The sequence below is a fragment of the Lissotriton vulgaris genome, chromosome 12, assembly GCF_964263255.1.
Source record: "Lissotriton vulgaris chromosome 12, aLisVul1.2, whole genome shotgun sequence".
In the NCBI taxonomy this organism is placed as follows: domain Eukaryota; kingdom Metazoa; phylum Chordata; class Amphibia; order Caudata; family Salamandridae; genus Lissotriton; species Lissotriton vulgaris.
In genome coordinates this window covers 795,975,498-795,999,242 of record NC_141700.1, presented here as the reverse complement: position 1 = coordinate 795,999,242, position 23,745 = coordinate 795,975,498, and the positions used below count along the sequence as shown (strand labels likewise).

The 23,745-nt window shown below is 48.9% G+C and overlaps 1 protein-coding gene across 1 annotated transcript in view; it reads right to left on the bottom strand.

Annotated features, from left to right (window-relative positions):
• Nucleotides 1-1,748: 1,748 nt before the first annotated feature.
• The window catches only part of MOSPD3 (motile sperm domain containing 3), a 54,292-nt gene continuing 32,295 nt past the window's right edge, over nt 1,749-23,745 (bottom strand). The window contains exon 6 of the mRNA XM_086946203.1: nt 1,749-4,940. Coding sequence (XP_086802329.1) covers nt 4,909-4,940 — 32 coding nt within the window. The 3' untranslated portion in view covers nt 1,749-4,908. The remainder of the gene's footprint in view (nt 4,941-23,745) is intronic.

The window sequence follows — 23,745 nt, the reverse complement described above, 5'->3', positions numbered from 1 at the left end:
TTTGCATTGTCACAATCCTTCCTGTACACACTACTCCATACTTACTCTCACCAGTTAGGCAAAAAACAAACTAACAATGGAGCTGATGATCATACACCTTTATATCCAGAGGACGAATCCCCAAGACCTTGACAGTTGAAAACCTGTTTGAACAAACACTTGCAACATCTGAGCTCAACACTAGGTTGCAGGAGTATGCAGAGCATGTGAATCTACAGCACTACATTCAACAAACAGATGCTTACAGGAAAATATACATACTCCTGATCTGTAATGGCAAATCATGTATGCACTTGAAAGAAAATTGTGCTACCTGGACAGACAATTTCTCAGCTCACCCAGCACTGGAACGGATTTCAATCGCCTGGCTACCACGGGGTTTCCCCTGTGTCTTCTACAGCCACTCCAGCCATTTGCTTCATTTTCTGACCTATAGAAGTGTGTTTTCCAATGCTCTAGCCCACCTCACCGTCAGCCGCCACATTCCCACCAGTGGAGCGGGCACAAGAGTCCTGCGGAAATGTATCTCCCTGAAGCTTAATGGGCTCAGCTTTCCACATTCAGTGTATTTTAAAGTTGATGAATCAAATGTTACAGCATATAACAGTTAGAGGAGTACATGAAAAGGGGTAAGAGAATGTGGCATGGAGGAGGCAGAATATTCACAGATTGGACACAAACTGCAAAATACAGAAATCCAGAAGCCGGCCCTTGATCTGTCACCAGGATCTGTAAAGGCAACTCCATCAACATCAGAACCACTCCAGCAATTGAGAAAAGCTCTGAAGACTCTCCTCTTCCCCACCATAAGAAATGCCCCTGCCCTCCCCAACTGAGAAAAGCTCTGAACACTTACCTCTTCCCCGCCATCAGTTGCCCTCCAGCCATTGAGAAAAGCTCTGAAGACTCTCCTCTTCTTCATCAACATAAAAACCACCCCCAGCTCTCACCGCTTTGGAGTGCACTACATCGGTACACAACAGAATTCATCCCTTTTAAACACTTTGGAATAATAGCCAGGGGCTCCGGACTATATTAAGTATGTCTGCTCCCAACCTAGGTTTACGCTTTACAAATGCACATAGATACATCACACAGCATACTTTCATGGATGCACAGCGATCATACAAGCATTCTGCACTTTCAGGCATTCATCTGCCAGTGAGCGGTCAGAAGGTGACATGCTAGAGTGATGCCTGATAGAGAGTGAGAAGAGAATAGAGGGGAGGGAGGAATGAGGGAGCAGGGGGAGAAAAGAAATGGGAAGGTAAGAAAGATGGGAGGAGGATTGCAACAATGAGTAACCACAAGCACAAAGAGGAGAAAAGAAAAAGCAAGACAGGCAGAGACTGAATAAGAAGGTATCAGGAGAATGGAAGATGAGGAGAGATTTATAGAAAGGTGTATTGAAGGAAGAGCCACGAGGCCTGTGCTGCAGGTATCTGAACCTTCAATGATGAGGGACTGCTAAATATGAAAGATCAACGTCTAACCTTGCCCTTTTCTGTCGCATAAGCTTAGGCAATAAGTCTGTGGTCCTGCATTATGGAACCCTACGAACGAAAGAAAACTGTTTACATCTGCTGTTGCAGGACTTCAATAGGTTGCACATTCTGTAGCAGGGTCTCTCTGGGACCAATGAATCAATTAAGTGGCACAACTCCTGGGAGATGACATATGCTAATTAGAGGTACTAGAGTGCCTTTCTTGGCTTGCTTGACCTGGAATAAGAAGATAAAACCACTATCAGCAATGTATCTGTTTATTTAATAAGCCACCCCATAGCCAGGTAGGAGCACGGATGAAATGCTTAACATAGAAATGCATGTTTATTTAACAGATGACGAGATGATTATGATGGAATGTTCATTAGAATCTGAAAAAAGTGAATCTGCAATACTTAATTTTCAGCTGTAGCGTACAAGACCACCGGCACTCCTCTCTGTAGCAGCTCTACAAGTGCTGCCGCTGTGGTTCCCACCTGCTCCGAAAACCTAAAATATGGCATTCTTTAGGTAGTCGCATACCGGCCTCTTTCTTCTGGAGAGTGAGATGGCGTCCACTGCCCACTCGCATGATTGTCCTCATGAAGCCAGTGCAGAGGGTCTACTTGGGTTCAGCTGAACATGCCCAGTGGAGATCCATGGTTTCCGTCCAACCTGTAGAATGGAGGTTTGTAGGGACTATTCAACCTGTAGAATGTATCTCCCTGGGATCCTCTGAACCTATAGCAGATCTTTTTGAGGTCCGATGAATCTCCGTAGGATCTCTTGAACCTCTAGAGATGATCTCTGCGTGGTTTGATGACCTTGTAACGTGGATTCCCATGGGGTGAGCTCGTCCTGTAGAAGTGATCCCTGTAATGTCTGTTGAACCTGAAGAGTCGATCACCGTGGGATCAGTTCTACCAGTAGAATGGTCTCCATGGAGACAGTCAGAAGGGTGGATCATTCCTGTGGTTCTGCAATGATTCCTATAAGGAGCATGAATTCTCAAGTATTGACTGGGTGTGGAATGGCCGCACTGGGACACGGGTCTCCAAATACACACGGCCTCCCGCTACCAATGGTAACTTCTACACCACCCTGCTAACCTCATAGTAAGTTTGCTCCTCTGGCCGGCACTCAGGTGCAATGATCACGAAAAGTCTGAAATGAGTTGCTAATTAACACAAAAGATGGTGTGTTAACACGATGCAAAATTTTCTGCATTTTCTTCATCCTTTCCCCTCTTCTGTACAATCTGTCGTCATTGCTGGCTGTAGAGAGATGAAAAGTTCATTTCATGTGCAGACTTTATTTGATGAGAACAATCGTTTGCAGTTTGCATGTGCTGAATGTGAACCCATGGGTTATCTGAAGACGCACTTAATGCCTGCCCCAATGAAGGCCTGTATTCAGCTGGCCAGTGATGTCAAAGATCCTTTCCTCCAGCATGGCACTTGAAATGAGAGGTGTGAGCACCTGTGGGTAGCAATCGCCCTGTCCCCTTGGAAACTCTACTAGATTTTTTTCTGTTTTTTGGAGTCACAGATGCACAGATCACAAAACCTTCTCAAATATGTACACACGGGTTGGAAGAGAATGGCATTATATCAAACCTGTAGGATGTCCCAGTGGAGCGCAGCTTGACCCCCCCGCCCCTCAACTCTGCATCTTAAAAGGTAACTTAAGAAACACTGGCGTATTAACAAAATATCAGATCTATGGAGAAGAGGCACACATTCTGTCTGTGAAATATTTGATCAAGTCCCCTCGATATGTTTCACATGTTATGGCACCTATAGTGAAAGACTGATGTTTACTTGCACCCCACCCTTTGTGTATACCCTTATTACACCTGTAGGGTGACTAATGTCCCTATTTAAAGACCCGCCACCTCATGTTATCCACTGCCCTTGAGAACATCCTAAAGATGTCTAGAATGGAAGTGTAAACGGACTCCTCGCTGAAGTTATCACATTCACTCTGCTATGGTCAAAAGCAGTACAGCCTTCAGCAGCCAGGGTAGGGACTGTCAGAGGGGTCTGAAATCACAGGTATGTTCAGTCTTTCAGTGGCGATGCCTTCAGTAAGGAATATCTCTGAATGTTTATACCAGTTAGCACCACAGTGACTTCAGCATCAAAGTAATACAACAATTCTTTGCAGTCCATCCCTCTTACCTAGACCAAAGATGGCTTCTTCTGAGTCTCCAAAGCTGTTGTCTTTCGAGAACAGGAGGTAGGAGTAGAGTTACAGAGAGAGGGTAACAGAATTACTCTTGAGTTTGTTGCCTCGCTTTACACCTTCCAAATATGATCAAACCTTCTCCCTAAAGCCCAGTCTCTTCTGGGAACCCAAAGGAAATGTTGAGGACACACGAGCAAATAAGCTTATCAAAACTCCCAATCAAGAGAACCTCCCTTCCAGTGATGTCACGCATGTGTGCAGGAGCCCCCTCCCCCTGCCGGAAGCCAGATCTGGCTTTTGACTCAAACGCCCCCCCCTTCTCCAACCTTCTACATGCTCAATTCAATTATCGAGGCTTTGATTCAGTTAAGAGATCATGCTACAAGTGTTTCCTTTCCCAAGTCCTGTAGAGAATCCTGAAATCAGGCAAAATTCATCTAAATGTTTACTGTGTGGCTCGAAGCAGACTCGATGGAGTGGAAATAAACAAAGCTGACCATTTAATGTGGCCCCAGATCCAGCTGCTGAAATGAGTGATGGACCTCAGTAGGATGTCGCTGGCTTGTAAACTTTAACTTTTAAAAAAGAGCCTTTTGCAGAGGACATGCTTTTGTATACCTCAGTTGGAGGCAAGGACCATACAAACCTTCCAATAAATGTCGACTCTTATTACAGGGTCTGGCCTCTACCCTGGGGCGGTTCATGTAACAGCTGGTTCTTGGATTCGGATGTGGCGAGGTTGTGGCTGGCAGGATTCAACAGCTGTGCCCAGGGCCACCCTCCACAATACGCGTGTACATGTAGCCCGATGGCAGCTGCCACCAACGCCCAAGAGCTTCCTCAGAACAGGTGTTTTTGAGACCCTCATTCAGACATGCACCAGAGATCATGGAGTCAAGAATGAAATGGGAGTCGAAAACAGATGGCTCAGGTACAGCAGGAAGTACAACTACATCCATGCAGCAGGTCCACGATTATTGCCTCCATGTCTCATTGTTCATAGCGAAAGCTTTTCCTCTTCCATCCAAACAGCAGGTGATCCTAACTCGTAGCACCTAGAGTTAAAGAGTAAGACTTAGTTGGAATCTTCAGTGACCTAGAGGACTATCCCAGACACGGTGTTCATCGAAAAGGTCACACAAGCACAACTGGACATGGGCTTCAGTTTATTTCTTTCAGGCAGTTCCTATTCAAGGATTCCATGCGGTCATAGAACTGACCAGTCGTCCATTTGATGTCACCCTTGAAGAAAAACCATGGTCAACAGCCCTACAAATAAAAACAAAAAGAGACAGTGTTGAGGTCAGCTTCACCTGTTTGGTAAGAATTCTCTAGCGAGTCACACACATCTGGATCTACATAGTGCCTTCAATCGGGCACTTTAGGTTGGGCCGGTCATGTGCACTTTCAGTTTGTTTGCTAAGAAAGAATTCTACAGGCTCATCATCAACAACTGAACTGTCCACATGCAACACCTTGGCAACAGTTCAGCATGTTTTTTTATTGGTTGGTTGAAAGCTTTTATTCGATATGCAAGATATCTTGAAAGCATACATACAAGTAATACATTTTTAAAACAGTAATATGCATGTCAACATTTAAGTACTAAGACCGATAAAAATGGGAATGACCCAATAAATTAACTAAATGTGGATTAAATTGAAACTGACAGTCTCTTGCAGCGAATCAATCATGAATGTTTTAAAAATTTAGAAACACCACAGACTATTAAAGGGGCGGTATCAGTCAATAAGATACGTAGTGCAACCAAGTGCCTACGTGTTCCCAGGCGTTTAAAAAGAGGTTTAAGCCAATGCCTCCAAGGTTTAGTATAGTCCGGGCACTCAAAAAATATATGTGCTAGTGTTTCTGGCCTAGATGGACAAAAGGCACAGAAGGGGGATCGATGAGCACCATTCCATTTTGATACAAAGGCCCCGATCGGAAGCGTGCCTACCCTGAGTTTAAAATACAGGGCCCTATCGGCTGGCAAGGTGATTAAGTCCAGGAAGGGTTCAAAAACAGCCACATCCTTTAATTCCAAAAATGATGCGGTCAGATTACAATGGTGTTGGTTCCTGATGAGTTTGCCAGAGACCCAGTCCCAATAGAGTTTTTTGAGGACCGCCTTTGGTGGAGCAGATTTTGAAGACCAGCAGTCCCCCAGGCCCAACTCCCCCAAAAGATTTTTAGTGTCCTTCAGCCACTTGATCTTGGCCCAACCTCCCATGTTCATTACCTCTGTCAGGCCGTCGGCATAGGACTTTAGCTCCGGGACCCTCCATATACGGGACCAAAGAAGCAGTGGTCGAAGGCGAGCCTGGTCTTTGATACTCTTACAGCCAATGTCCAGGAGCACATGGATTGTCGGGGTACTCGAGGGAAGGCCTAGGAGATCTTTCAAAAATTTATTTTCAGCCTTAGATAGGGACTCCAGGTTGCAGTGGCCCCACAACTCTGCCCCATACAAAGCTGATGTTACGCCTCTGGCCTTATAGATCTCAAATACTGCTGAATGGCTATCCAATGGAATGGCTAAATTTCTTGGATGGGCTTGGCTAATTAGGATCAAGTCAGTTCGAAACTTATCGTCTTGAATAATTTTGAATAGTATGCTTTTGCATTATACTATGGTCTGATCAGAATTGATGTCCAGTTTTTCTTTCATATACAAATGCATATTTGTAAGTTTTTTTTTATACTTTTAGTAATTTTTCCTTTTTGACGTCTATATATGTATGTTTAATTGGGAATTTTTATCTAATTAATTACTGTTACTCTTTATTTGTTTGTTAGTATTGCTTTGATATTTTATGATTCTGTTAATTCAATTTGTACTGTTTGTTTTGTATGTGTGTCTTTTATGAATAACAATTCGCAATAAAGACGTTAAAAACTGAAACTGAGATCTCAATTGCAGGACTCACCACTTGCCTCGGTGATGCTCGAAATTCCCTAAGCAGAGCACCTCCTACCTTTTTGTGGTTACATACCATTTTATCAATATGGGCAGACCAGTTCATGTTGTCCGTTATGCGAAGCCCTAGGTAGTCAAATTCGGAGACTTTCTCCAAGGGGACGGTGTTCAAAACAGGGGGGCTTCCTAATTTCCTTGGGGGGTGCAAAATCAAATATTTGGTTTTGTCCACGTTGATAACCAGACCTCTGGATACACAAAAGTCCTGGAAGCGAGTCAATAGCTTCTGTAGGCCCTGGGGAGTTTTTGAAATAAGCAAAGTATCATCTGCGAACAGCAGAGTAGGGATCTTTACTCCCCCCAGACAGGGTGCGTCCGCTGGTTCTTGCTGGAGATGCTCAACCACACCATTAACGTACAACGAAAAGAGTGTAGGAGCTAGCACGCAACCCTGTCTGACTCCCCTACAGACCGGTATCCTGTCCGTTAATTCCCCATTATTCCCCCATCGGACCTGGGCGTAATTACTGGTGTGGAGTTTAATAAGAAGGGATAGAATGTATGGGGGCAGCCCCAATCCCTGAAGCACCCTCCAAAGTTCATCCCTAGGGACCAGGTCAAAGGCAGTCTTCAGGTCAATGAAGGCCAGGTAAAGACTGCCCTTGCCTAGTTCCACGATTTTCCAATTTAGGAGTGCTAATCTGAAGACCTGCTCAATGGTCCCCGTTCCTGAGCGGAACCCCGCCTGGAAGTCAGATAGCACTCTATTTTCCGCCACCCAGTTGAGGATCCTTCCCAAAATTACCTTTCCTGCCACCTTTTGCGTGGAATCGATCAGGCTTATTGGCCTATAGTTCCCTGGGCTATTTCTACAGCCCTTTTTAGGTCTCGGCGTCAACGCGCGGAAGCGCGTCTCCGCCGGAGATCTTTTGTCAGGGACTGTGCTTCCCAGGAGACAGCCTCTGGCACGCGCATTGCCTCTTCAAGGAGGTGATTTCCGCTGGCCACGCGCTCGCGAACGCGCTCAGCTGCTGTCTCCTGGGAAGCAGCAACACCACACGCGCATGCGCAGAAACAGCGACAGACACACACACGAGCGCTCATGCACGCACCCACACATACAGCGAACCCACCCCCGCCGTCGCATGCATACACACACACACACGTGCACCGAGCATCCCCCCCACCCCTCCGTTGTCGCACCCCCCCACCCCTCCCCTCCGCTGTCGCACCCCGCCCCCCACCCCTCCGCCGTCGCACACACACACGCAGACATACAGGCATTCTCTCCCCCCCCCCCCGCTCACCGGTCAAAGGCCCTCCGGACACGCAGACATACAGGCATTCTCTCCCCCCCCCCCGCCCCGCTCCGCTCACCGGTCAAAGGCCCTTCGGACTTGTGCAGCCTCCGACCGCGGGGCTCTCCCTCGGTGCTCCTCCAGGCACTCCGTGGGCGCGGGCTTCACAAAACGGAAGTCCCGCCCCACGATAGGTTTCGTTTTGTCAGTCCCGCCCCACGATAGGTTTCGCATGCAGCTCGTCTGTCTGCTGATAACGTGAACGCACACGCATTTCAAAGTTCTGAATGGCAAAGACGATATCAGGCAAGGAAGAGTTTCACTGACACAGAGCTCTAAAGTGTTCCCTGATCCATAAGTAAGTATATAATCCTTTCGGGATATTCGCGGTGGACTATGGAGCTTGTAGTTGTTCTCTTTCTCCCACGATAAACTCAAAGCTACGAACACGAGGATATACATATATTAGTAGTAGAAAGCTATATTATATATTAAACTTGACTGGCATTGCCCTGGAAGACTTGAGAGTTCTGCTAATATGCCGATTGCCCATGGGTGAACCGTGCCTTCTCCTCAGGACTTGTTGTGACACCGACTCGCCTAACATATCGGTCGGAGAGGTCATCGGAACAGCCCCGTATTGGTCAGTTTCGTTCCCAACTCCTGGAGCTCCCAGCAAAGAGACCTGCACTAGAGTCACCGACACATCGCCTCATCGGCGCAACATATTGCTTTGCCAATGCTGTTTTCCATGACAATGTTTCTGTAGTTTTAAAAAAAAAAATACATAGCTTATTGCTGTTGTGTAGAGCCTAATGCATTCTGCACTGCAGACCATATTGTTTTGGGGTTCGGACTTCCAAACTTTCGAGGTGCTCGTGCTGTGGAGACTCTTTGCAGAGCTGTTGTTATGAACCTAAGAGCAGACCACCCTTTATAATGTGAACAATTTATAATCTAAAAATGCACACATTGGGTTTGTGAGAAGCAGGTGTTTGCCATCTTTTCAGCGTTTCCGCCAGCTCAGAGCAGGCGATACCTGTTAATCTATTCTAACTCTTCACCAAAGGTACTAACGAAAGCCAAAGCCTTTTATTTGTCTTTTTGTATTTTGCTGGGCATGCGAATCGGAATGGCTCAGTTAGGGTTTATGTGAAAAGTATGGGGGAATTTAGCAGTAGATGATAACAAAACTAGTATGTAAGGCAGGGCCGGCATTTCCATAAAGCAAGGTAAGGAAGCAGATGTAGGGTGCTACACCAGACAGCGCTAAATCACAAGATCAACACTGCTTTTTTATTAAGTGACAATGATTGCTGCAACAACAAATTGCTATTTTGTGTGCAACAAAGACAATCCTACAACTGGTTCTGGCTTAGGGAGGTGGACAAGCTTTGGTAAACATGTGTATACATATTACATGAGGTGCAATATATTAACGTCCAGGAGTGATAAATGCACATGAAGTCAACTTCACAGGGTTGTAAGTGCTTGATGATCATTTTGACAATGTGCTCTAGGACGTTGCAGATCTTTAGTTGGCAGGGCGAGAACAACAATCCAGAGCAGCCCTGAGAGACGTCATAGCAGCTTCGGATTGCACTTAGCACACTAAAGCTTCAATAGCAGGGAATGCTGGATACATTGGGTTTAAATGGTGCATTTCACAGCAATTTTCCAAATATTTGCTTTACAAAGCTGGTTATAAATGGTTCTCATCAGTATTCCCAAATGTGAACTAAAGAACATTAGTTTAAGGTTTAGCAAAGGATGCGGGAGCAATTTTTCTCCATGACAGCAGATCATGTATGCACCTTTTAGAAGACTGATTTCTCAGTCCAAAACGCTGGGGGCACAGCAGGCAAATGTGTGTGCAAAACGAGAAGCACTGCTAATCTGATGCAGTGTGCACCACCTGCAAATGCCCACTGAAAATCACGTCACATTTTCATACAGTACTAGGAAATAATGGCCAGCACTTTTCCTGAGCCATTACATATTCCATCACCATTCTTGTACCAGAAATTAAAATATCACAAGAATCAATCCCACTACATGCCATGTTGCTGCTATTGCTTATCGCGAGTTGAGTGCAAGCTGCACTCACTTCGGCACGTGAATAGGGAGGGGGCATGTAGGGAAAATGTTTGCCAGCAACATTGGGCAAAGTTGGAAAATTCATTTCAACTGCACCAGCTTAAGTTATCCGGCATCATCCTAAGGGAAAACACTGTGCCCTGCCTGCTGCAAACCTGGATCTCCTGTTGTAAATATCTCATGGGCAGAACTTCCGGCACCAGGAAAGCTTTGCTTGATGGCAACTGTGAGGGGGTGCAGGGGATCAGCATGGAGCCTGGAAACAATGGCACAGTAGAAAGCTTGGATGGTGGATCTCCTGTGTGTGTGTGTGTGTGTGTGTGTGTGTGTGTGGGGGGGGGGGCTGTGTGCGTGTCTGTAGCTTTTTTTGTAGGTGGCTGTGTGTGTGGGTGGCTCTATGTGAATGACTGTGTGGGTGGCTCTGTCTGAATGACTGCGTGAGTGGCTCTGTCTGTGTGTGCGCGGGTGGCTCTGTCTGTGTGTGCCCGGGTGGCTCTGTCTGTGTGTGCGCGGGTGGCTCTGTCTGTGTGTGTGTCTCTGTCTATGTGTGTGTGCGTGGCTCTGTCTATGTGTGTGTGCACGGCTCTGTCTCTGTGTGTGTGTGTGTGTGCGCGGCTCTGTCTGTGTGTGTGTGTGCGCAGCTCTGTCTGTGTGTGTGCGCTGCTCTGTCTATGTGTGTGTGGCTCTGTGTGCTCGAATACTCTCTACTACTCTCTAATGCTGACCTATTGCCATTGTAAATAACAATGCCATTTATTTATGTTTAAAAAAATGTTTTAAAAAAAAAAAATGTCATGAGCAATGCCTATAGCTCTACCTTTAATAATGCCGAGACCGTTGCATTGTAAATGCTTGTTATAAATGGGGACAACCACCGCCCCTCTCCATGAATCCGGTACAGGGCCACCCTTCAAGATGTCGTTTAGGAGGGCAGCAATTACTATGCCCCAGTCAGATGGATATGCACGCAGGAGGTCACCCGGAAGCCCATCCGGTCCTGCTGCTTTCCGTGGTGCCACCCACTTTATAACCTCCTCTACCTCCCTACCTGTAAACAGATCAAAAGTGACTTCCCCTAACAAGACGGGGGCGGGGGCTGGGTTATTTAAGGGGCCTTCTACAGGAGCATAAAGGGACATAAAGTGTTTCGACCAGTTCTGGGGAGGGATGTTACATGTCCTCAGAGTGTCATCATTTTTTTATTGATAAATGTCATGAGGTTGTGGTCAGCTGCCATCATCCTGCCTGACTCTGGACTAGACACACGCCTTGTAGCAGCCAGTTGCATGCACCATTTTGGCAGCCTCACTGTGCCACTCTCTGCTTCAGCCTCCCCCAAAGGCCTCTTAACGCCTGTGCCCTGCTTGTGTAGTGTGCACATCCCTGCCCAGCTCCCAATCTACCCATTCCCCATCTCTAACCCTGGCTGTCCTTTTCTATTCCACCCTGTCTGATAGAGACGTCCAGCCGCAGATTCCTTCCCTTTGAATTTCCGAGGCATCAGGCTGGATCCGCAAGATTTTTATTCACACAACATTCTTGTGCGCCAATAGGTGGTGTCGGAAGGCTTTGTGTGACCTCAGAGTGGTCTTCTACGCAGTTGTGACATCTTCAGTCCCTATATAGACACCACCTTGGCGAGCAGACATCAGTTCTTTTCTTTCCGCGCCAGTCAGCGCAGATCTGTGAAGAGAGCTAGCCCCTGTCGAACAAGTTACTTAACTTCGGTAACGCTTTTTCTGGTGGATACAGGATCTGCCTGTGGATTCCTCACCTTGTGAATATCCCCTGCGCCAGCAGCCGTGCTGAATTTTTTTTTTGTAGCTCTCCATGCCGACGTGGACGACCTCAGAGGGTACGACTCCGCTCGCGACCCCGCTGATGTTACTGGATCCATAACAGAGCCTCGTGGGTGTGATGGCGTCAGTTCCGCCCCTTTTGTCTATGCCCCCGAGGCACACGGACGGACCGACATGAACAGGTACAGTATACACAGTACACAGTTTTTTAACCAACACACATAGTGTGAAGACAATTCAAAAGGTAAAGATAATTACTCATTTCCATTAGAAAAAAAATATATAAAACTTGGAGGTATAGAAGAGTGGACAACGGTAAGGTGGGTGGGTCAGTGAGGAATCCACAGGCAGATACTGTATCCACCAGAAAAAGCGTTACCGAAGGTAAGTAACTTGTTCTTCTGATGGATGCATCTGCCAGTGGATTCCTCACCTTGTGAATAGAATCCCTCAGCAGTCCCCACTCCCGGAGGAGGGAGTCCACTCTTCTATACCAAAAAGTCCTGTAGAACAGAACGCGCAAAGTGACCGTCCCTGCTCACTTCGGAATCCAAGCAGTAATGCTTCGCGAAAGTGTGGAGGGAGGCCCAAGTTGCCGCTCTGCAAATGTCTTCCACAGGAACACCCCTAGACAAAGCAGATGTAGAAGACTTTGCTCTAGTAGAATGAGCTCTTATACCCTCTGGAGGTTCCTTACCAGCCAGGGCGTAGCAAATCTTGATGCACAAGATAATCCATCTGGAAAGTGTGCGCTTGTGCACCACTCTTCCTTTTCTGCAACCAGCAAATCCCACTAAGAGCTGGTCGTCCACACGATAGTCTTTATTCCTATCAAGATAAAAGCTCACTGCCCTCTTAGGGTCCAGACGATGAAGCCGCTCCTCCTCCTTGGAAGGGGGAGGATAGAAGGTAGGAAGGGTAATGGACTGCCCCAGATGGAAGGGAGTTACCACCTTAGGAAGAAAAGCAGTCCTGTCCTAAGAACCATTCTTTCAGCATGAATGGTCAAAAATGGGGGTTTCGAACTTAGAGCTTGATGCTCACTTACCCTCCTTGCTCAGGTAATTGCAACAAGAAAAACAGTCTTGAAAGACAGCAGTCTCATGGGACACTTGTGCAAAGGTTCAAAGGGTGAACCCATCAAGTAGGTTAAGACAAGATTTAAGTCCCATTGAGGCACAATAAATGGAGTAGGAGGGAATTTGTTGGTAAGACCCTTAATGAAACGTAATACAATAGTTGACTTAAACAAAGACGGCTGGTCCGGCAAGCAAAGGAATGCAGACAAGGCCGATAAATAACCTTTTACAGTTGCCACAGCAAAACCCTGCTGAGCCAGAGAAAGAGCAAACTGAAGTATGTTGGATAAACAAGCCCTTAAGGGGTCAATAAATTTCTCTCCACACCAAAAAACAAATTTGGACCACCTATAAGAATAAATTGATTTGGTGGAAAGCCGCCTGGCTGAAAGAATAACATCCGCCACGTCAGGCGGGAGAGAAAAAGAAATCAGGTTGCCCCGTTCAATCTCCAGGCATGAAGGTGTAAGCTCTGGAGGTGGGGGTGTAGAACCTGCCCCTCCATCGGAGAGAGGAGGTCTGCCCTGAGAGGGAAACGTACGACGGGCACGAGGCGAGGTAGAGAAGATCTGTGTACCACACCCTTCTTGGCCAATCTGGGGCGATCAATATGACTTGGGCCCGGTCTTGGCGTATCTTCCTCAGAACTCGAGGAATCAAGGGTATGGGAGGAAACGCTTAAAGGAGCTGTGAGCCCCAGCTCAACTGAAAAGCGTCCCCCAAAGCTCCCTGCAACGGAAACTGGAGACTGCAGAATGACGGGCAGTGAGCGTTCTCCTGAGTGGCGAACAGGTCCACCCGAGGAGTTCCCCACGTACGAAAGACATAACGAACCATCTCTGGATGAAGACTCCACTCGTGGTTGTCAGAGAACTGCCGACTGAGACTGTCTGCACGCACGTTCAGAACCCCGGCCAGATGATTTGCCATCAGACAAATCTGATGGTCCTGAACCCAGGACCAGAGACACAGAGCCTCTCTGCAGAGACAATGCGACCTCACTCCTCCCTGCTTGTTGACATACCACATCGCGGTAGTGTTGTCCATCAGGACTCGAACCGACTGTCCGCGAAGGGAAGGGAGGAAGGCCTTGAGCGCTAAACGTATTGCCCGCAACTCTAGACGGTTGATGTGAAGCAACCTTTCCTTTGGAGACCAAAGACCTTTGATCTCCAGATGCCCCAGAGGAGCACCCCACCCTAGAGTGGATGCATCCATAATCACAGTGGCAACCGATGGAGGCAGATTGAAGGGCTTTCCTTGAGACAGATTGCCCTCCACGCTCCACCAAGACAGATCCGCTGCAGTTTCTCTGGAGATCCTGACTGACTCCCTGAGATCTCCGTTGTGCTGATACCACTGCCTGCAGAGGCACCACTGGAGCGCCCTCATGTGCCAGCGCGCATTGTTGACCAACAGAATGCAGGAAGAAAACAGACCGAGCAGGCGAAGGACCTTCAGGACTGGAGCAACCGCTCCATTGTAAAACAAGGGAATCATTTCCTGAATGTCGAGAATCCTTTGAGGTGGAGGGAATGCTCGACAGACAGTAGTGTCCAGTACCTCCCCTATAAACAGGTTGCGATGTGAGGGCACCAGGTGAGATTTGGGTACATTTATCAAAAACCCCAATTTGTACAACAGTTGGGTTGTCACTTGCAAATGATGAAGCACCTTCTCTGGAGACTCTGCTTTGAGAAGCCAGTCGTCCAGATAGGGGAAAACTGGAATCCCTGTTCTTCTGAGATGGGCTGCCACCACTGCCATCACCTTGGTGAAGACTCGAGGAGCAGTAGTAAGACCAAACGGAAGGACCGCAAACTGGTAATGTTGCGATCCCACCGTGAAACGCAGATACTTCCTGTGCGACTTCAGGATGGGGATGTAGAAATACGCATCCTGCAAGTCGATCAACACCATCCAGTCTTCTTCCAGCAGCGCCTAAAGAACTAGCGCAAGGGTAAGCATCTTGAACTCCTCTTGCTTCAGATAAAGATTCAAGATCCTGAGATCCAGGATTGGACGTAACCTGCCATCCTTCTTGGGTATTGGGAAATACCGGGAGTAGCATCCCTGACCCCTTTCCTGCTATGGAACCACCTCTACCGCACCTTTTTTCAGCAAAGTCAGAATTTCCTCCTGCAGGAGAAGGAGATGTTCTTCCGAGCAAACACTTTGGCAAGGAGGGTAATTTGGAGGGAATTGCTGAAAGGGAAGAGCATACCCATTTTCTACAAGATTGAGAACCCATGGGTCTGTAGTGACCGATTCCCAATCCTGCAGAAAATGAGTAAGCTGCCCCCTACAGGACCAACATGATCCGGAATGGGGAATCTAGGGGTGCTTTGCTGCGGTAATAGGAGGGGAGGTAGAGGAGGAGGAGGGTTGACGGCCTCGGGGACAACCCCTGCTTTTTCCTCTATAGGACTTGTAGAGAGGTGTGGCTCACTGGTTAGAGGCGGCAGACCCGGAGGCAGAGAACGGCCCGGGACCAGGGTTCAATTCCCGACGCGCCAGGGTCGTGGACCAGGGTCAGCGGACTGATAATTCTCGCCTCGGTGCCTACTCTGGGCAGGGATCACACTCGGTAACTCTGGGCATTAAGCTTGCCTCATCTCTACAACGGCCCCCCACAGACGCCGGGGATGCCTGGTTTCACCTTGGAGATACCCAGCAAGGGACCATCTCACAGGGAAAGCCAGGACGGGTTCCCCAGCGGTCTTCCGCGCCAGGATACTCCGGTAGTAATTGAGCGCGCTACAAAACAGCATATTACATTACATTATTACATTACATTAGAGTATTCTGTTGTTGTTGCTACTGCTGCTGACGAGGTTGACCATATGAACGAAAGGACGACCTTCCATACCCTTTGAATCTCCTGAAAGTTGAACCTCTAGATTGAGACTGTAAGCCAAGAGATTTAGCTGTTGCCTTACTTTCCTTAAATCTTTCTAAGACAGCATCAGCCTTCTTTCCGAAGAGTCCTGAACCATCAAAGGGTAAATCCAACAGAGTAGCCTGAACATCTGTTGAAAAATCCGTAGACTTTAACCAAGCACCTCTCCTGGTAGCCACAGAAGAACCCATGATTCTTGCTACCGAGTCAGCTGTATCTAATCCACTTTGAATTACTTGGCGTGCATCAGCCTGGGTATCGTGTAACACCTCCTCAAAATTCCTTATATCCTCGTCAGACAATTTAGGAGCCAATTGTTTAGCTGAATCCATCAAAGCATGGATATATCTACCCATACGACAGGTAGCATTTGTTGATTTCAATGCCAACACATTCTTGCAGAAGAGAACACTTTCTTAGCAGCTTGATCAAGTCTCTTGATCAGCAGGCACTTGAGGGAATGCACCAAAGTTCTTTTAGAACATGCAGCCTGAACTACTAAGCTCTCTGGCGAAGGATGCGTCGATAAAAACTCTGGATCCCCAGGAGCCACCCTATATATTCTAGCAATAATTCTGGAAACTGCAGGCGCAGAATGGGGTTTTGGCCAGACCTCCAGCACAGGCTCAAGGATTGCCTCATTGAATGTCAAAAGAGGCTCAACAACTGAGGAAGGTGAATGGAGAACTTCCGTAAACAGGTTAGATTTAAACTCAGTAGTAGGAAGTTGAATGTCCAATAAATCAGCTGCCTTTTTAATTACTGTGAGAAGTTGGCCTGATATATGATGCTCACTAGTTCTAGTGAGTACCTTGCACCAGTCCAAACAACCCTTATGGTGATTGGTTGGAAGTCAACCTTATAGACCTGCTATCCTAATGGTAGCATGGACAAAGCTGTCTTAGGCTTAACTCTTTTGGCATATGAAGCCAGCTGTTTTACCACATATAACCTCTTGAATATCAGATGAAAGGACACCACACAGGTTGTTATGAAAATAAACAATATATTTATTACTAACAAACACCTCTGAACTCTTTATGAGATCAGAGGGCTAAGCACATAACAATAATCTTCAGAAAAATACAATAAGTCGCACAAATTACAATGGTGCCCTAGGGGCACGGCAAACCATATACTCAGTAAATGGTATAAGTAGAACGATAGAAGAAATGAGGATGCCCAGAGGCTGTAGAATCGCTGGGGCTACACTACACTAACCTTAGGTAAGGAGCAGGAGGCCCATGGGACGCGGTGCAGTGTTCGAACACACACGCGGGTTTCAATGCAAAGTCAATGGCCACGAACAATTCACAAAATAGGTAAGTAAAGACAGTTCCAACTGGCTGAGACTGAAACTACAGGATACCTGGACACTAGGAGAGTCAATCTACCTATGAGCACCAAAATGATCTTGTTACCTCACCCACGGGCTGCGGGTGCATAGGTGTGAAGTGTTGGGTTTCCGCGTTGAAGTCAAGGGAGCCTTGGAGAAAGATGCTGCAGGCGACCAAGAGGAAGATGTCCAGAGTGATCCAAGGGCGGATCGAGGAAGATGGAGACCTGAAAGCAGAGGGGACAATGTTCACAGTCACTAGCCAGTGACCGGAGTGGAACCAGGAAGGAACCAGATGATGTTGTCGCGATCAGGTGAAGAGGTGACGCTTGACTCTGCAGCCACGTGTACCAGGAGGTGTCTTCGACGACCAGGATGGAGGCACGAGCTGTCCCACGCAGGCTCTCGCTGTCGGCGGTGTCTGTTCCAGGATCGGAGTCAACAGGCCTTGGCAAAGGCAACCCACGCGGCAAGTAAATGTAAATGTATTTGAGCTTATATAGCGCACAGCTACCCGCAGTGGGTGTCCCGGCGCTTGCTTAGGGAACCCGTCCTGGTATTCCCCTGTGAGATAGCCCCGTCAGGGTATCCACAAGGTGAAAGCCAGGCATCCCGCCGCGAGGGGCCGTTGTGGAGATTAAGCAAGCTATTGCCCAGAGTCGCAGAGTGTGAACCCGTGAGTCGAGAAGGCACCGGAGCGAGAATTATCGAGTCTGTGGAATTTTTAGCCCAAGACCCGCCGAGGCGGGGAATTGAACCCTGGTCCAGGGACGATCTCAGCTTCCGGGTCTGCCGCCTCTAACCCCTGAGCCACACTTCTGAAGATGGCGTCTGGTGCAGACCAGGAAGGTTCCGGAGTGCGTCTCTTTTGGAAGGAAGCAAGGGCCAGTCTGGAGCAACCAGACCAGCGGTGTAGATTTCAAAGTTCGTCGTCTAGGAGGCCACTAGCTAGCCGGCAAGTGACGCGAGGAGCAGAGGTGCAGCCTCCTGGGAGCTGCCACTAGAGTCGCCACTGTCCCTGGCAAGTCCTTATGCTGGTAGGGACCTGCTTCGCCAACAAGACTGTGGTCCGGAACTGAGGCCGCGCGGAGAGAGTTGCAGAAACCCGGACCCGAGAGAGGCGGTGAGCGGAGGGGACCGTGCTGGGTGAGCCGGGCCGCCTGGGGCGCTCTGACACGGCTGCGGCGCAGACGCTGGCGCTGAGCGCTGCTTTGAACTGCCTGGCCTGGTGACACGAGGAGCAGAGGTGCGGCCTCCTGGGAGCTGCCACTAGAGTCGCCACTGTCCCTGGCGAGTCCTTATGCTGGAAGGGACCTGCTTCGCCAACAAGACGGCGGTCCGGAACTGAGGCCGCGGAGAGAGTTGCAGAAACCCGGACCCGAGAGAGGCGGTGAGCGGAGGGGACCGCTCTGGGTGAGCCGGGCCACCTGGGGCGCTCTGACACAGCTGCAGCAGCCTAATCGAGCGCCCGGCTTTGCTGGGCCTCTGGGCCTGCTGCCACCCGGGGTGTTGGTTGGCGAGCGGGACCAGAGAGGGAGCGCGTTGCGAAACGCCTGGAGCCTTCCTGACACTCCCTGAGCCATCGAGGGGGCTGCGCCCGCTCTCCACGACTGGCATCGTCGGGGCGGCGGCATTGACCAGAGGCCCCCCTCACCTCTCCGCTGGCACTAAGGTGAGAGCCTGGAACTGGCACCGGGGGTGGCCACAAGAGCGTAGTACAGCGTCCCTTGTTTGGGAATGATTGGCGTTCCCCTCCCATCATCGCCCCGATGTGCTGGGCCTGTTAAGAAAGCAGAGCCTGGCAAAGAGGTATACCCTCGGCTGCGTTGGACCTAGGGGCCCGGAGCGGTCGCCTGCCAGGGTGAGGAGAGGTAGCTGCGCTTGGCGGAGTCGGCCGCACGCAGGTTCGGGACTGGGCCTCTTGCTGTGAGGATTGGGATCTCATTCAGACATCCTCCCCAGGTGCATCGGGGTACAGTGTGGGCCCTGTTACCCGGAAATTGAAGGAGTGTGACCCCGGAGGGTGTTGCTCTACGCAGGCCTCAAGTGATAGGGGTTACAGCTTTGCGGGCCTGGATTGGGTCGCTAGAAGCCTTTGGTGCTCATTCTACTACCTGAGTTGAGCAGTCTCCTACTGCTGGGATCGCCCTGTTTTCGGTTTTGGGGGACACTTGTCGCCTTGGTGGTCCGGACTTGGCTGAGACAGCGGACAGTAGAGCCGTCATGGGACACCCTGACCGATCGCAGCCTAAATTGACATTCGATAACACAAAGACCACACCCGCTGAACACCAGCAGCGAGTGGAGCAAGTTGGAGCGGGGAACGCGGCGGATGGAGATGCAACGGAGCCGGACATTCGCAGCATACTGCTCGCCATGAAAAAGAATTTACAGGGCGGCATCACCTCCTTAGGGACCAAGATGGACACCCTCACATATCGCATGGACCGGATGGCGGAGCGGCTCGACGAACACGCCGAACGCATAGACATGTTGGAGCGACGCATAGGTGAGGTGGAGTAGGCACAGACAACTTTAGAATCTGAACTGAAACAATAGTGGCCGCTCCGACTCCGTTGCCGGCGCTGCTGTCCCGACCCAGAGATCGCCGGACGGGCATCCTAGACTCTATGAACGTAGTGACGCATGCCTGGCATCACCTTATGGACGCTCAGGCTTGCTCGCTGCTGTATGCCCCGGGAGCGCAATTGGCCTGGTGTTTGTGGCTTAGTCCCTGTAGGGATGAAGGTGTGCTGTCAGCCCTGGCTGCCTTAAACATAAACAAAATGGGAGACCTCTTCACGAACAATAGGGTTTGCACCAGGGAAGATTTGAGCCAGGAGGACGACACTGGAACCCTGCTTCTCCCACGCTTTCAATTTCATAGGGTGCGGCATGCCTTGAAAGGGCTGCTAGGAGAGGATATGACAGAGCCACAAACGGTTTTGGCGTATGACTTTGTAGTCACAGCTAAGACACCGGCTAAATTAATCACGAACCTCTACCGTATCACACTATCAGAGCGGACAGCGAATTATGCTAAGCCACGTCTAGCATGGCAGACTGATTTAGCCACTGACCTCCCTGAGGAAAAATGGAGATACTGCTGTGCTAATGTTAAGAGAGTGTCCCTTAACGGCCGCCACCGACTACTGCACTTTAAATTCCTTAATAGGGTTTATTACACCCCTGAGCGCCTGTTCCGATATGGCTTACGAGAAAGCCCCGGTTGAGAGAGGTGTAGGGCACAGTCAGCTGATTTTTTGCATCTTGCCTGGCTGTGCCCGAAGGTTGCAGACTTCTGGCGTGCGGTATATGACGAGGTGAATAGAGTCACCGAACTGTCATTGACCCCATCTCCATTGTTGGCATTACTGGGGTATTCTAAGGAGATAGCGCCGGAAAGACGGTTTGTGGATATGGCCTTTTTAGTTGCCAAACGAAGCGTCGCGCTTACCTGGATGCGAGGGCCGACCCCAACGCTTGCTGGGTGGTCTAATGACATGTTATATTGCTGCACACAAACGGAACAGTATAGTGAGCTGCTTCCGCCACGTAACCGCCCTAAAAACTACTCTCCAGGCGCTGTACCTGGAGAGGAGGACGGTACAAGGTAATGGTGACCAGGGAGGGACTCATTTAGATTTGGAGTCGGAGAGTGCGTGGGAGGACTCATCACAACACACTGACGTGGAGACCCTGGTTTAGTGAACTCTGAGTGAGTCTATTGCTGCTGAATACGGGTTGGATCCGGGGAGTACTGACGAAGCCTGGGATGGGAAAGTGTATGGTATATGTGATGACAATACTGTCCAGGTGGGGGATAACGCTATAATTTATGATTAATGTGTCCATGACAAAGAGTTATTGCGGTATTATTGTCTTACGAGTGCCAATGCTGTGCTCCTTGATAGTGTGCTGTTGAAATGCCAATAAATATAATAATACAAAAAATAAAAACTATGGAGAGTCCCAAAAACCGTTGGCGTCGAGGAAAAAAGGGAACTGACGTCATCACGCCGACGAGGCTCTGTTATGGATCTAGGGCGGAGTCGTACCCTCTGTGACGTTGTGCACCCCCTCGTCGGCGTGGAAAGCTACAAAAAAAAATTCAAATGGCTGCTGGCGCAGGAGATATTCACAAGGCGAGGAATCCACTGGCAGATGTATCCTATCACCTTCCCGTACATCAATACAGCGCACACCTCCTCGAACACCAGCCCACTCTCCCACCGGCAAACGAACTCCCTGGTCAGCCATTCTCCTCGGTCGGCCGCCCCCACCTCCACCATCTACCCCACGATGGGCAACACCATGGGCAGCACAAGCCTAGCGCCAATCCCCACTCTTAGACGCAGCATATGCCCCCCTTGTCGCCCTTGCAACACCTCACTCAACTACACCTCCCCGCCCGAACTCTCTCACTCAACCTTTCATTACTGTTATTAATTGCCTGATTATTCACATGTTGGACTTTGTAGCCTTTTCCCTGCGCTATTTCATACACAGGTTGGCTTTGTAGCCACTTATTTGTACCATTTATGCTATGTGACCTATTGTTCTACCTGTCTGACTATGCTCCCCCATGTACTTCTCTTGTAAAGCGCTCTGATATCCGCAAGGATCTTGTCCGCGCTATATAAAACTTTCAAAATAAATAAATAAATATCCATCAGAAACTTTTTTACAAGTGTTTATCTACATTTTTTGGTGTGGAGGTTTTCCTGACCTGTCCAAGAAGACTTCTGTATTCAAACCGTACGGCGTACGCCACAGCGCCATGTCAGAGACGGATCCACACTTGGCTTGTCTTTGGTGCCAGGAGCTCGACCACGACTTGAAGTCGTGCTCTGACTGCCGGCCATGGTTCTGAAAGCTTTGAGAGAGTGGTCCCTAAAGCTGCTTGTGGCCTGGTGCTCGGCACTGCATCATTTGCCCTGGAGGACTCATTCACAGTTCCGGTCGAGAGGCAGGTCCGGGCACCGCTCCGGGAGCCCAAAGTGTTCCTGCTCCCACTCGGAGTGCGCGAGTCGACCATGGACTCGCCAAGCAAGGTAAACCACGATTGAGCGCTGTACGCTGGAGCGCCTGGCAAAGGGCTCCCACAGACTTTATTAGAATTTTGGTAAATGTGATTATTGCTCACTGTTTTTTTAAAAACTACATTGTTTTAATTCACGCCTGCTCTCACCTCATTTTCACCCCCTTCCCCGGTCCACCGCTGATTCATTCAGTTTGTTGTGGAGGGAAGACGGACTTGTAACACGACCCGGAAATTATTACTACTTCCTCCTCTCTTGCGGCGCGCAGGTGAACAGGCTAGTTGCTCTGAACCCGGCCAAGCTATAAAAAGCGATGCCTTTCCTTTTGGCGCAGCGGGCGCCTTTGGTGCGCCGCCAGCGCAAGACCGTCTGCGCCCATCCGCGCCTGGACCGGGCCCAGGGCCACCCCGCCCCCTGGTCCGCCCAGCCGAACAATCTGCGATAAGCAACTAGTGTACACGCCCAAACAACTTAACACCATACAATCCTCCTGCAACTATCCTTCCAATTGCCCTAGTTTTGAAATTGGAAAACCTGTCTATCAATACCCGCCATGCTGTCCTAACTGCCGCTTTTCCTTGGACATTCACCAGTCATCCCATCATTCACCCAGCACCACCTCCTCATTCACAAACATTCACTTGGCTTTGATAAACGCCCGCTCCCTCCCAAAACACAATATGAAATTCAGAATTTCATTGAGAATCACAAATTGGACATCCTGATGATAACCGAAACCTGGGGTGATCCGGCTGCTGGGCCTGATTTGCTCACAGCCACACCAGAAGGATATACGGTCTGCAGATTTGACAGACAAAATAAAAAAGGTGGAGGACTCGCAATTATTTACTGGTAAAACTATTTCATCAAATCTGAACTAGCCCCCACCAATATCTGCATAGCTTGCTACTTCTCCATTATAATCCCACGATTCCCGCCTTTCAAAGGTATTCTTCTACATCGCCCCCCAGGATCCCGCTCAGAATTCTTGTCTTTAGGCGACCTACTAGAGTTAGTTGCAGGTGAAAATAACTTCTCCATTTTAGGAGACTTTAACTTTCACTTGGAGTCACAGGACGACCAAGACACCATAGCACTACTGGCCTAACTAGATGCGGTAGGCCGCACACAAATTGTCACCTCCCCCACCCATTTTTTGGACACACTTTAGATGGAATCTTCTCTTATCACCAACGCCTTGACCTAGGAAATGTTCTACCGCTACCTTGGACTGACCACTATGCAGTCCTCTTTGACATTCAATATAATAATAATCTTTTCCCCCTCTTAAAACCCTCACTCCCTAGACAGTTCAAAGCTTGGAGTAACATTGATCCCCTTGAATTTAATTCTTCCTTACTCACAAATCAGCCAGACCTCCCCTCTACTGACCCTGACTCAGCCGCTATTCTATACACGCGATGGATTAATGATGCGGTTAATAAAGCGGTACCCATCAAACGCAGGTCTAGTAAGCGAAACACGGTCTCTGCACCTTGGTTCACTGAGACCCTAAGGTGCGAAAAACAAAAATGTTGACATCTAGAACGCAGTTGGTGCTTACACTATGATCCCTCCAAGAAAGCCCTCTACAAACAATCCCTTGG